Consider the following 15,746-nt stretch of genomic DNA (forward strand, 5'->3'; position numbering starts at 1 on the left):
AAGGTATTCACGTTTGATTAAGTTACAGTTTCTACCTCTTTCAAGCAAAAGAGCGACCAAAAACTTTTTGGATAAGCTGTTAAGACCTGTCGGTTACTAAAAGACATGATGCACATAATATCATGCCACTGGAATGACAAACATAGAGAATGAGTTGGCAGTTAAACTGTTTACTACAGGCGTGATGAACAATAAGTCTTGGAAAATAAAATTAGAGGTGAACAAAATGAGTTTTTGTTTAAGTTCATTACTGAGAAATTTGTGATATAGTTTACGTCATGGAGAGTTAAATTGTGGGCATACAAATGGCGTTAGGCAAATTATCTAGCATATAACAGGTAAATATTGCAAGTGTGAGTGTGATATGACTAACGTTGCGTACATGATATGATTTTGGTAAATAAAACATTATCAAACTAATATTGTAAATATTCTGTCAGAGAAGAGCAGCTGAACGGAATGGACCCTGTCTTGAAAGGAAGATATAAGATGAACATCAAAAAAAGTAAAACGAGGATAATGAAATGTAGTCGAGTTAAATTAGGTAATGCTGAGGGAATTAGATTAGGAAATGAGACAATTAAAGTAGTAAATGAGTTTTGCTATTTGGGGAACAAAATAACTGATGGTGGTCGAAGTAGAGAGGATATAAAATGTAGACTGGCAATAGCAAGAAAAGCGTTTCTGAAGAAGAGAAGTTTGTTAACATCTGGTATAGATTTAAGTGTCAGGAAGTCGTTTCTGAAAGTATTTGTATGGAGTGTAGCCATGTATGGAAGTGAAACATGGACGATAAATAGTTTAGACAAGAAGAGAATAGAAGCTTTCGAAATGTGGTGCTACAGAAGACTGCTGAATATTAGATGGGTAGATCACGTAACTAATGAGGAGGTACTTAATAGAATTGGGGAGAAGAGGAATTTGTGGCACAACTTGACTAGAAGAAGTGATCGGTTGGTAGGACACGTTTTGAGGCATCAAGGGGTCACCAATTTAGTAATGGACGGCAGAGTGTAGGGTAAAAATCGTAGAGGGAGTCCGAGAGATGAATACACGAAGCATATTCAGAAGGATGTAGGTTGCAGTACGTACTGGAAGATGAAGAAGCCTGGACAGGATAGAGTGGCATCGACTGCTGCATCAAACCAGTCTCCGGACTGAAGACCACAACACCAACAACAACATTGGAAAGACGTCTTAAAAAAAAGATTTTCAAATGTGTGTGAATTCTTATGGGACTTAAGTGCAAAGGTCATCAGTCCCTAAACTTACACACTACTTAATCTAAATTATCCTAAGGACAAACACACACACCTATGCCCGAGGGAGGACTCGAACCTCCGCTGGGACCAGCCGCACAGTCTATGACTGCAGCGCCCTAGGCCGCTCGGCTAATCCCGCGTTGCAAGACATCTTAGGTTACGTCAAAACATACAGATAACAGCCCCATACTAAAGCAAATATTTTGATTTATAATATGGGTATGAAATGGTCACATTGTATCGATCATGGCCGTTGGCTAGAGTTGATATTGGCAAGATTCTTGCTACACACATGGGCATTTTCATGTGCTAACGTGCTACATTTATGAACAATACACCGAAAACGATTTTAGTACTCTTGATGGAGGGGACACTGTACAGTTGTACTGAACCTACTGTAAAGAAAACAGCGAAAGTACTAACGTACACTGAGACTTTTGTCGAGTACATGAAGGAGATTAGAGACACGTGTCGCTGTCACACGATCACACGAAAGGCGTGGCCACTACACTTAGGTCGGTGCGTCTTTTCACAGAGTGTGGTGAGTCCGAAGGCTGTGAACTGCTGTATGTAGCGTTGCAGGAAGGTCCATATCTCCATCGCTGTTGCATTAGGCGAAAAGGACTGGACAGCCGTCGGCACATCCAAGGCCAGCGTTATCACGAGCAGTAGTAGCAATTGCGCAACTGCGTCCATCAGTCGTGGCAGCTGGCCTGGACATCAGGATTATCCTCTAGTGGCTGTCTTCTCGGCGCGCCCCATCCAGCAATACCTACGGGGTTAACTCGTCTGTACTAGGAGAACTGCTGAGAGCTCATGAGCAGTAACATATGAAATGAAGTACACTAGGGTCCACATATGTGTACCCTATGTAAGGAACTGTCGTTGGAGGTAACTATTGCAGGGGATATCTCGTACAGACAAATATGTGGATACTCGGGAAAACAACAACGTAGCTACTATAATGCTCCCCAGAGGAAGAAAGGCAACGGCACAATCCCAGCGTCATACCTCAACGCCTGTAACAGACGCGAGGAATGCGCTTTACAGCTAGCAACATGTCAGGTGGCCTCGATTAGTCGGCCGCTGAAGGCGTTTCCGTCGGCGTGGCGTCAGTGTGCATCCTGGCCGTTGTCGCGTCAAACCTTTCAGACTGTTGTCCTTGACTTGGTGTTGTGTGGCCGAGCCTGCACATGGCTGTGCATTCAGATTCCTCACGGCTGGGCAACAAAATGACGCAACAACTAACATAAACTAAATCACTATTATTAATTCAACAGGTAGGTCCGTAACTAAGCGATGGCTACCTAAGACCTCTAAATGCCTACACACTCAACACATTCAAATAATTAAGATACTTAAGGAAACTATGCCACTACCAATGTACCAGTGAAATAAAAATTCTGATTTGGCCATGAAAATGAAAGTTACATGGTGCCTTGTCCTTGTTCAGACATTATTGAGCAGAAAACGATTTGGAACATACTTTGAAAACAATATTAGAAAATTCTTAAGCTCATCTGTTGCGCCCGAGAGTTGCCTATTACTGGAATGAGAGAAGACGAAAAAGTTAAAAAAAAATGACTCTGAGCACTGTGGGACTTAACTTCTGAGGTCATCAGTCCCCTAGAACTTAGAACTACTTAAACCTAACTAACCTAAGGACATCACACACATCCATGCCCGATGCAGGATTCGAACCTGTGACCGTAGCTGTCGCGCGGTTCCAGACTGTAGCGCCTAGAAGCGCTCGGCCACTCCAGCCGGCTGAAAAAGTTAGTGTCTTGTTTCTTGTCGAAGGTCACATTTTCTTATCTACAATGCTGCAGAGTCTGTTCACCCACATGACGGACAGACTTCATTATTTATTCATGACAAGTGAGGATGCTCCCTTGGCGTAACACTACAACACAAAACCTAAATTCATACTCTCTAGAAATGCGTCCATGCACCGGTGGTATGGTTTCGTCCCTAATCATAATCGAACGTCCAGAGACCGCACTACAGGCGCTGATATCAACAACAAACGACAACAAAATAAAAAACCTGCTGTTTAGAAAAGTTCCTATTCGCTGTACACACAGAAGCGTCATGACTGTTATCTAAAGAATCAGTTGGTTCACCACTTCATCACAGCCATCCCAAATGTTTTACAATCGCTGTAATAGTCGTGCACATTGATGCTCACGGCACAGTATAATAACAGAAAATATATCATGTAGGAAAGGAGTGTCTCATTGCCTTTGGTCCGTTTTAAAATTATTGCAGACTTCACTATTTTGTTATTATTAATTTGTCACTGAGGCTCAAAAAATCAAAGGACCCCCAAACATTTAAGCAACCAAACTGAAACATGTACGCAAAAAATTACATTTATCGTTCAAAACCATTCATAACTGTTCCTCTTCTTGCGACATCCCCCTGATCTTGCTCAATGCCTTCTGTGATCACGTCTATCTGTTCTGACCCTTTAACTATGACTAAATCCTCCATGCTAACGTGTGCCTTTGCATGCAGTAACGCTCATACACACTTTATGTCTGTCTTACTGTGCTCCATATTCACTATTGTATCAACTTATCAACTTCCTTCTGTCCCCGAGCCTTACTGCACGTGATCATACTCACTGAACACTAATATACAAGATTACAAAATTCGCTTCGTGACACAACAGATTTGCCCAGCAACTGGTAATCTTACAGATATCTAGATACCATAAATGAATAAAGAATGATCACAATATCTTCTAAATCACAACGCCGGTAAAAAACGTCGCCAAATGACACAGAGACGTTGTGCAGAACCCGCGGAACCAGAATCCGTTGCAAACAGAAGAAAATGAAAAACAGGCATCAGCAATAAAAACTAATCTTATACGAGCGCAGATGTAAGTGTACACAGATGGTCGCTAAATTGAAATGACAAAGTGAACTATATATTTGATCTACTTACGCACTACATGATATAAGAGAAGAACTTAGTCTGCCCACAGAATCTCCCAAGATACGATGACTGAGCATGGCTCGTCGCCGGCCGTTGTGGCCGAGCGGTTCTAGGCGCTTCAGTCTGGAACAGCGCGACCGCTACGGTCGGAGGTTCGAATCCTGCCTCGGGCATGGATGTGTGTGATGTCATTAGGTTAGTTAGGTTTAAGTAGTTCTAAGTTCTAGGGGACTGATGACCTCAGATGTTAAGTCCCATCTTGCTCAGAGCCATTTGAACCATTTGAACCATGGTTCGCCAATTTATACAATATTCTTCGGTGTATGAGAATTTGAAACCTATCACAGTAATGGACCTACCCAGACTCAATCACACTACCCTTAAGACTCCATGTTAACTATAAATTACCCAACGGAATCATTATCTTAAAATGCTCTGACATAGAATCATATTGTAGTAACCCTAGTATCTATCTGTTGGCTCAATAGAATAAATCAATTACTACATGCCTCTTCAAATAAAAATGGAAATGAAACATAAAAATATTGTTCATTAAACAATTACAGAGTATCGGGATTAACATTCTACGAGAAACAAAGGTAATTGCTGACAACAGCTAACAAGATAGGCAAGCAGTGGAACAGCTACCGCATCCTGACTGCTCATTAAATCATTTTTCTCCTACCAGCTCCTGACCCGGCAGTTTGTGCCAATCTGAACAAAAACGTCTATCGGGAAAAAATGTTACTATTTTCCGCCAATATGGTGTCAATGCCACGTTTAACAAATTCGCACCCTGGAATGTTACCAGTCACAAGCCAATCAGAGCAACTCTTCTTGTCTAGTTTATCCTAGAAATTTGCGTCAAACGTCAGCTAGCGATTGCCGACTCAGAGCATAGTTTGACACTTCTGATATTCCCGAGGCCAAATCAACCTGACATGACCTTTGCGAGGTAATGTATGTAATTTATTTCACCCTGGGGTTGCACTACCAACATGTTAGCTTAGATGAAAAAATCGGTGGGCTTCAAACTAGCACATTCCAGTCGTTTTCTCTCACAAGCCTTCATAAACATATTGGCCACCAAAAGCGGCAAGGGAATACCCATGGCGACACCGTGAGTCTGTTCAAAAATTTCGTTATTAAATAAAATGTCTGCAGTATTAGGTTCTCTACTTATGGAGATATTTTGAAGCGAATGGGCAAGCACTACCAATGAGACCAAATTTGGCCATATGGAATGCGGAAGAAGACACACAGAAATATTTAAATTCATGGCTTTTCCTGTCATATGTGGGAAGCCTATCCTCAAAAATAGGACGGATCCAAAGCAAGCACAAAGTAAAACTGATTTTTCACCTTCCACTGGAGAGAGCAGCAGTATCAGTTTCCGTTAAAAATTATTTGATGCTCCAGAAGGCTGGAGTTCATAAGATACCCTTCCAGAGTGGCCCATCATACATCGAAAAGATGACTCGTACAGTCCATGGAAGAGTCAGGGAACACAGCAGGAACATCCGGATCTCACAGCCTAGGCCAGAGTACAATGATATGACGCTGCAAATGATCAATCTTCACGTTGACACTTAGTGCCAAAAATAATGGTCATTTTAACCATTCTCTGACCTCTAGCATTTGTCCAACATCCTGGAAGATCGGACTCATAAAACGGTTACCCAAGAAGGAATCCTCCTTATGATATCCGACTACAGACGCATTTTCATTCTTCCAGCAGTGTCCAATGCTTTAGAATACATAGTTCACGAACAGCATACTAATTATTTGACATCAAACAACCTTTTAGATGAATACTAGTCCGGTTTCTGGCAGAATCGTAGCACAACGACTGATGAACTGAAACAAGTTATAGATAAACAACAGGCGACTATTTCGTCTTGTTTGGATTTCAGCAAAGCTTTACAAACTGTCGTCTTTGACATTCGCCTTGATCTCATAAGTAAAAATTTTTCTTCAAGTGCTATATAGTAGTTACATACATTACATTTCGCCAACAGTGAGCAATGATTGGAACAGAAAGGTCACAAAGGGAGGAGGGGGGGGGGGGAAGTAGATTCAGAGGTCCCACAAGGATCAGTAGTGGACCAATTACTACTCCCCCGTTTTTGTGTTAATGATGTGCCAACTACTCTCTTCCACTGGAAATATTACCTGTACGCTGACGATTTTCATTTATTTCTAAATGAAGGCACAACAAACCTATGTACAGTCATCCAGCATGTAAATGCTGATTTACTTGGCCTATCAGTGTGGGTGCAGAGAGTAGGTTTGAAACTAACTCATCTGAAACACAAGTAATCGTAGTCGCTCACAAAAGACTTACTATCCATCTGTTCAAATCCTAAATGGCAGAGAAACAGAGAAATAAGGTTTTCTTCTTCTGCAAAGAACTTTGCAATAATTCTGGGCCACCCTTTAGACTGGTCTGAACACACAGCTACAGTCTATATCTACATCGATTCTCTGCAAATCACATTTAAGTGCCTGGCAGAGGGATCATCGAACTACGTTCACAATTCTCTATTACTCCAATCTCGTATATCGCGCGGAAAGAATGAACATTCTCTATTATTCCAATCTCGTGTAGCGCGCGGAAAGAATGAACTCCTATGTCTTTCAGTACGAGCTCTGATTTCCCTTATTTTATCGTGGTGATCGTTCCGCCCGATGTAGGTCGGTGTCAACAAAATATTTTCGCATTCGGAGGACAAAGTTGTTCATTGGAATTTCGAGAGAAGATTCCGTCGCAACGAAAAACGCCTTTCTTATAATGATATCCAGCCCAAATCCTGTATTATTTCTGTGACACTCTATCCCATATTTCGCGATAATACCAAACGTGATGCCTTTCTTTGAAGTTTTTCGATATACTCCGACATCCTATCTGGTAAGGAATCCACACCACGTAGCAGTATTCTAAACGAGGAAGGACAAGCGTAGTGTAGGCAGTCTCCTTAGTAGGTCCGTTACATTTTCTAAGTGTCCTGCCAATAAAACGCAGTCTTTGGTTAGCCTTCCCCACAACATTTTCTTTGTGTTCTTTCCAATTTAAGTTGTTCGTAATTGTAACACCTAGGTATTTAGTTGAATTTAGGGCTTTTAGATTAGACTGCTTTGTCGTGTAACCGAAGTTTAACGAGTTCCTTTTAGCACTAATGTGGATGACCTCACAATTTTCGTTATTTAGAGTCAACTGTCACTCTTCGCACCATTCAAATATCTTTTCTAAATCGTTTTGCAGTTTGTTTTGATCTTCTGATGACTTTATTAGTCGATAAACGACAGCGTCATCTGCAAACAACCGAAGACGGATGCGCAGATTGTCTCCCAAATCGTTTATATAGATAAGGAACAGCATTGGGCCTATAACACTACCTTGGGGAACGCCAGAAATCACTTATGTTTTACTCGATGACTTTCCATCAATTACTACGAACTATGGCCTCTCTGACAGGAAATCACAGATCCAGTCATATAACTGAGACGATATTCAATAAGCACACAATTTAATTACGAGCCCCCTGTGTGGTACAGTGTCAAAAGCCTTCCGGAAATCCAGAAACACGGAATCCCTTGTCAAAAGCACTCAACACTTCTTGTGAATAAAGAGCTAGTTGTGTTTCACAGGAATGACGTTTTCCAAACCCATGTTAACTGTGTGTCCATAGCCCGTTTCCTTCGAGGTAATTCATAATGTTCGAACACAATATATGTTCCAAAATGCTGCTGCATATCGATGTTAACGATATGGGCCTGTAATTTAGTGGACTACTCCTACTACCTTTCCTGAATATTGGTGTGACCTGTGCATCTTTCCAGTCTTTGGGTACGGATAGTTCGTCAAGCGAGCGGTTGTATATGATTGTTAAGTATGCAGCTAATGCATCAGCATACTCCGAAAGGAACCTAATTGGTATACAGTCTGGACGAGAAGATTTGGTTTTATTAAGTGATTTGAGTGGCTTCACTACGCCGAGGATATTTAGTTCTACGTTACTCATGTTGGCAGCTGTCCTCGATTCAAATTCTGGGGAAAGTGTCAGCGTCACTTCACTTCCTGCAGAAAAATGAAAATTCGTTTTCTTTCACGTTTAAGAAGAACCACCTAGAGATAATGATAATCCCCATACTTGACTACAGTGATGTGATTCTCCAAGGACTTTTGTATGAGCGCTCAACTAACACTCGATGCTGTACGAAAATATCAAAATTTTAGCGCTCACGCTTGTCGGTTTCAGCTGTACTAAAATGTCGAAATTCTAGCGTCTAACCCATCCTTTGGGACTGGGTGGTGAACGAAACAGTTGGGATTTATTTGGCGAGAAAGTTAATTAAAACAGATATGTGTTTCAAATTGGACAAATCATAGAATCCTGCGATTTCCATAACAACCTTGAAAGGACGTCGCCACACCGCATTTCACAAGGATACATCGACTTCCCGAAGAGGATCGAGCGAGTAGTCAGAGGTTCAGTTCAAGCAGATGTGTACTTCTTTGCCACCGACCAATGTGTTTGGCGCTCGTGTATCTGTGACCGCATGCGCAGTTGCGCAGTTCGTAGGGTTCAAAGGGCGGAGCGAGTGCTGCGGCGTCAGCAGCCGCCCACACTCAGCACAGCGATGTCGCAGCAGGAGGACGCATGAGTGGCGGACTGAGCTTCGGCTCCGCCCGCCAGTCTGGAGGAGTGCGCTGGTGACGTGGCTACGGTCACAGGCACTCGGGTGTCGCCGGTCGGCAAAATGTGTATCTCGGCTCGTCCGAAGTCGCAGCCGGTCGCCCCAGGATGACGGCTCTTGCGACGAATAAGGATGACGGCATGGGCGTCACTACAGATTGGGGGACTTTCCAGCATTGATGACTGACTTGCTATGTTAATGAGACTGCCTCCTGCGTCCTCTAGCTTTCGTGTGGAGGCAGAAAAAATGGAATACGAAACCATCAGACGAAAAGGGCATGCTACTGAAGAGCACATGCAACAGCATCAGTAAGAAACAAGCCGTCGTCTTTAGCAGCGAGGTTCTTACCTTTCTCAGAAGCAAGAAGGCCTCTAAGAAACGCCTTCACAAAGACTACACGTCCACCAACTAAGGATGAAGAAATTTTCGTACAATCTCACAGGATAGCCCACGTTGCCAGCTTGCGGTAGCAGACCTGGCGACGTCTAACAATAACTTCATACCACTGGCAGACGTTGAAGATAATGGTGAACCATCATGCACCACTGCAACATGGGCCAGTACACGACGCCACTTACGATTGCCCTGCTTTTTTCGTAAACTTACATGACTCTCTACCATCTCGTGAAGCAAGCTGTATAAGAACACTCATTTCCTTCAAAACAGGCTGAAAAGGCATGTATAAAATATGCCCACACCCCGTGGAAGAGCACCACAGAGCTACTGACGTGATTTCAGAATGTGACTGAATTTTACGCTTGCACCACGATGACAGGAAAACGACTCAAAGATGTCAGAATGCAAGAACTACAACAGGAACGTTATGAAGTGTGCTCTCTCAGCATAATGAAATCACCACTCCTGAACGATGCAGTGCCGCTGCAGTGGTTCTCGCTAATGCCACCAACAACGAGAACATCCGAGAACTTTGGAAAGTAACTTCAATCGCACCATTTGACGTAACTGCCGAAGACTTGCGAGATAAACATCGGCTATCTACTGTACCATGCTAGTGCGCTTCATAAAAGGCATCCATTAACGTCACACTACGCAAGGAGAATAACAACCCCTTCGGCATCGACTGCAATAAAACCCCTTCACCAGATAGAAAGGATGGAAGGCAATCAAATGACTAACCAATGAGCTTGAGATATCATCTCGCACAGCTACAAGTCAAGGTTTCCCGTACATTCAAGCCATAGCTTTGAATCGGAGACATTAAGCCACATCGCAGCGAGTTACAGATTACTACTACAACACCCCGCAGAGTCCTGACGTGCACCAATCACGCAAGTTTTCACGCATCCTATAACCACTAGTGCCTCACAGCTCCCCTGGATCGCAACAGCTGTGACGCAAGAAACCACTGAGAAAATCCTACATGCTGGCAGCCGAACTACCACCTTTGGCCTTGTCGACCTGGCTAAAATGCTTAGTATGATGCACCAAATGTTGGATACGAGCCTTGCGCAGTTTCTCATAGCTGCAGTACCAAATTGGCTCCAAACTCTACACCAGCAACCCAGCCAACTGCAAGAGGGCTCCGCGACTGGCTCTCTACCTTCTACGTGACTACACTTCGCGAGAACGTCGCTATTGGCTTGTGTACAGCGACTGAATGAACGAATTAACGAATCTAGATACTGAAAGGACGCTCTACTCTAATACCGTTAGCTCTGCATATATGAATACCAGAAACGTGGGCAACAAAGGCTAGTACTGGCTCTGTCTACGATGGCCATATCAATTTCCTGTCATAATAGAATAAATAAATAATACAATACGTAACAAAACTGCTACTTCGGGAGCAGTACTAGGCTTCACTAAAATATGCTTCAAGTCATGGCAGACGACAATAGAAGACTGCATGTAAGACATAGTGTTCAAGTTCATCCTAAACTGGAAGTGAAGAGTTTCCAGCACTAAAGCTCGCGTCGTCGTCTTGAAGCGTCGTGTAGAGTCCTTCGGCTCAGTCTGAAGATGGCTGAATGTTATACGGCCGAAATATTAGAAGAAGAAGTGAAGGAGTTTAATTTATGCGGCTGCACGCCAGAAACTTAATGGATCAGTCTTTTCGCCGCAGAAACACGAAGATATGCTGTAGCTGGTGGTTTGCGCCGAAAGGCTCACGAACTACCTGCGAGCAACGTATACATTTATCAGCAACTTGCCACTAGCTGTTCACGAACTGCTCAGCTCATCTGTAATCGCTTTGGGAAAACTGACGGAGACCTACCTATTGGTGGGAACTTCGGTAGTCCTGAGTGCCTCATTCTGTTTTAGATATACCATCCAACTACAGAATGCATTTAGGCATCAGATTAACTGGCAGTATACTTTTTACCACACAATACAACTATGAAGTCAAGAGAGTGTGCTTCTCAAGAGAAGCTAGGATACTAGACTCATATTTTGGAACACTATGGATGAAAAAAACGTGTGCTCTCTGTATCTGACTGAGTGAAAGATTACGGAAAGAATTGACGCGCTTGTGGATTATTACACACATTGAGCCTTGTTGGTCAGAACTAAGAGAAAGATGGTGGTCCATTTCTGACAAATAAAGTGGAGTAAATTCGTCTTCACGCCTTGCAGATCAGCTTAAAGCCAGCGAAGCTCGTGTATACAATGCTATGATATGTTTCATCTTAAGATCTACAGAATTTCCAATGAAACAATGACCTATGAGGGCAAGAGGATATAAGGATTCTTATTGTCATAAACCGCACATAATGGAACACGAGTGTACAAATGAGAAGGAAACGAAGAGATTTAATCTCAATGCTCTACTCTGATGTACATAAGTAGAAAACCCAAACAGTACATTGATTTGCCTATCATGTTGTACGAAAAGAAAGCTCAAAATCAAAGCAGGAGTAGAGGCCCAAGTGAAATTTTAGAGTCAGAGGAAGGAATACGATAGATAAACACAGACATCTAAAATGGCGTTCATATATCGGTAAAAGGTTGGAGTAGAACAACATAAACATAAGTAAAATGGCAAAGAATAAACTAAGATCGACACCAGTTACAAAAATACCCTACGGGTAATTTTTAAACAGAAAGAATATTTCCAGCGATTGCTGCAGATTTTATGATACAGCCCTCGATAAAGAAGACCTATGGAAATAATGACAACTTGGTGAGACCGGCACATGGTCACCGCACTTGTCTTTTGAGGACAGCGTCATAGGTTTGCGGCCAGCACAACTGAGTCCATAGCAGACACTCAGATTACCTAGGATGTCTTGTCGTGAACAAGCGAAATAATAGAAGAGGTTGCAAACCTTTTCACAATGGGGACGAAAAACCAATGGCTACTTAACGAGGGATAACCAATCCTATAGCATCCAAAGGCAGTACAGTTGCAATGGTAGGATCGTTATCAATAGATATTGATGTCACATTACCACACGTCCGTGTAAACAGATGAAAGAGCTTACCTTACGAAAGTCCCTACCAACAGTGGATGTAACAGCGGTCTGACTCGACCAGTTAACATTGTTCATATCGATGTTACCACGCAGTGAGAGATCAAAGGTGTCCCTCTCTATGAAATTTTTCTGGATGAAGTACCCGATTTAATTTGAAAAATATTTTTCTTTCGCGTCTTGATCGCATGTAGTGGACTTACGATATTTACCGGCTTCAGTTCGTATGAGTCATCATCAAACTAGCGTTTTGGTTTTTATGAAGATAACACGTCAATCGTAAAACTCAAATTTGTTGTCTCTTGAAAGTCATCGGCATTAGGTGACTATAGGGCTCTTTACTTTTCCAAAAAGCAACAAACTAGTTCCTAAGATGAGACGAGTTGAAGCCAGTAAACGATAATTAATCCACTAAAGATGATCAAAACAGGCACGGATTAAAACGGCTCCTTTCCTGCGTCGCTACTTCTTAGGGATAAAGATTTATCACTTCGAGTGGGTAGTTCAGTGTCATGATCACATACATACATTAATCCTTGTTCCATAGATCACGAATACGACAATTCGTAATGATGTGGAACATGTCACTTTAACGTAAGTTTTCTTTACACAAAATAATTAATAATTTTTTTACAGTTACTACCTCATATCTAAAAATTCATCTGTTGAGTAGACGGAGATGTCAATCAGAAATTATTTTAATTTGCTTTTAAATGTTGGTTGGCTATGTGTCACACTTTTAATGCTTTTTGGCAAATGACCGAAGATTTTTGTGGCAGTATAATTACCCTTTTCTGTAACAAAGTGAGATTTAATCCAGAATAGTGAAGATCATACTTTCTTCTAGGGTTCTAGTTATGCATTTCGCTGCTATTTTTGAACTGGGATGGGTTATTAATAACACATTTCATAAGTGATTATATGTATAGCCAAGGTAAGTGAATATCCCGAGTTGAAGGTGATCTTGAGTGGCCTGCAGCTATTATACCGATTACATGCTTTTGTGGAATGATCTCTTAATGACGAATTGCCCCAAAATGTGATGCCATATGAAAGCAGTGAATGAAAATAGACATAGTCGACTAATTTACCGATATGTTTGTCAACAATATTTGCAATCACCCTAATAGCATAAGTAGCTGAACCTAACCGTTTCAGCAGATTAATCATGTAAAGGTTTTATAATTTCCTTCACCCAATAAAAATACACAACATTTGTAGTCGAATTTAAGTAGAGAATGTTCCTGGACAGTAAATCAGCAGCACTCTTACGTTGGACACAAGAGGACAATTTCCTCTTCCTGAGACAATTAATTGACGAACAGTTTCCGATCCTTTTGTATAGTAATGAGAGCTTTCTTTGGAACGAAGTGCTAATGTTTTTCTTTCTCCATCAATTTGCCCACAGGAATACCGAGTTGATGGAGAAGTGTTTAGGCGCCATGCTACTGGGGCAGAGCTTGTCCATCGGGGCTGCAGTCTGCTTCCAACTGTTCCAAGTCGCCTTAGTGAGTATCACAGCTTTTTGATTACCATTGTCAGGTAGTGTTAAAATGGTGACTAGGGTATTTTATAATCTCTTACTTCTAATAAAGAGGAAAAAGTAACATTTTTCATAGAAATAGCAGCGATCAAATACTGAGAAGCTTTTATCTGACAAATCAGCTTTATGGAAAATTGAAACTCCTCGGTGGACAGCAACTGTTTCCCCTGTGACGACTGCATCCCCCCTTTTTTCTTTTATTTCGCAACACAGTCATCACAGTATTTGTAACTGACTGACACATAATTTTAGTGATGGATAAGGTGATATCTCCATAAACAGGTAATTTATTTCGCGCCTTTGACCAGCTGACTGATATCTCTGTAGAAAATCTCTTACGTATTCCTGCCCAGAACTATTTGTCGAAAGAACTCCAAAACGTAACTTTTACTTTCCGGTTTCCTTGACATAGCTGAAAAACAAGTTGGTCACAAAAATAATTTAGCTATTTCTCTATGGAATTTATCTTCTTTCCATGAAAGTCCTCTTTCAGAATAATGCGCAACGCTAACAACAATTTTCCCTGTGACAAATCATTGCCGGCCGGGTTGGCCAAGCTGTTCTAGGCGCTACAGTCTGGAAACGCGCCACCGCTACGGTCTCAGGTTCGAATCCTGCCTTGGGCATGGATGTGTGTGATGTCCTTAGGTTAGTTAGGTTTAAGTAGTTCTAAGTACTAGGGGACTGATGACCTCAGAAGTTAAGTCCCATAGTTCTCAGAGACATTTGAACCATTTGAACAAATCATTTGGAGTAATGAAATGCTTTGGAAAAGCTGTTCTTAGTGTGCGACTGATCACAGTGTAAAGCGCGGCCGTAGTGAACATTGAGGGGGCGAAGCGTGATGACAGCTGCGCACTGCGAGAATGAATGCCGCCAAGTGGGGAAATCCACTAACATAAGTGACTTCGACACAGGTGAGGTCGTGATGAAGCGGCGCTTGGGAACCAGCAACTCGGGAACGGCGAAGCTGGTCGGCTGTTTTCGTACTACTGTCGTGAGCGTCTGTGGAGACTGATTGAAGACGCAGTGAAACTACGAATAGGCGACAAGGTGTTAGAGGTCATAAACTCATCACTGAACAGGGAGACCGGAGTCTTACACCCTCTGTAAAGTAGGATAGGCGGCAATTTGTGCCGTATCTCACGACTAAGTACAATGCTGGTCCAAGGACAAGTGTTTCGAAGCACACGTATTAGGCACACATTGTCGATCGATGTAGCAGTCGATCGCTACGTGTTTCCATCTTGCTCCAGGGATATCGTCATTTTAGAGTGCTGTTGGCACGAGATCATTGAGGTAGGGCAGTGTATCAATGAGAAACTATTGTCTGGTCGGGTGAGTAATGGTTCTTGTTGTGGTGTCACCGCCAGACACCACACTCGCTAGGTGGTAGCCTTTAAATCGGCCGCGGTCCGCTAGCATACGTCGGACCCGCGTGTCGCCACTATCAGTGATTGCAGACCGAGCGCCGCCACACGGCAGGTCTAGAGAGATTTCCTAGCACTCGTCCCAGTTGTACAGCCGACTTTGCTAGCGATGGTTCACTGACGAATTACGCTCTCATTTGCCGAGACGATAGTTATCATAGCCTTCAGCTACGTCATTTGCTACGACCTAGCAAGGCGCCATTATCATTTGCTGTTAATCTTGTGATGCCTGTACCGTCAGACCAATGTTCACCAATTATGGATTAAAGTTAAGTATTCCAGCAGCTACGTACTTTTCTTGATAGTATAATTACTTTACCTGTTCCAGACCTCACGCCAGCCTGCGTGAGTTAAACGCGTGCCTTTCGGCTACCTCACAGTGGCTTGGCTGTCTGGCCAAGTCACAACACTTGTTACTCCAGGTCGTTGCTCATATTCA

The 15,746-nt window shown here is 42.5% G+C and overlaps 1 protein-coding gene across 1 annotated transcript in view; it reads left to right on the forward strand.

Moving 5' to 3' along the window:
• The window catches only part of LOC126416977 (odorant receptor 65a-like), a 59,552-nt gene that overhangs the window by 8,944 nt on the left and 34,862 nt on the right, over positions 1–15,746 (forward strand). The window contains exon 3 of the mRNA XM_050084862.1: positions 13,743–13,842. Within this exon, the coding sequence (XP_049940819.1) occupies positions 13,743–13,842 (100 nt within the window). The remainder of the gene's footprint in view (positions 1–13,742; positions 13,843–15,746) is intronic.

This window comes from Schistocerca serialis, chromosome 8 (assembly GCF_023864345.2).
Source record: "Schistocerca serialis cubense isolate TAMUIC-IGC-003099 chromosome 8, iqSchSeri2.2, whole genome shotgun sequence".
Taxonomy (NCBI): Eukaryota; Metazoa; Arthropoda; class Insecta; order Orthoptera; family Acrididae; genus Schistocerca; species Schistocerca serialis.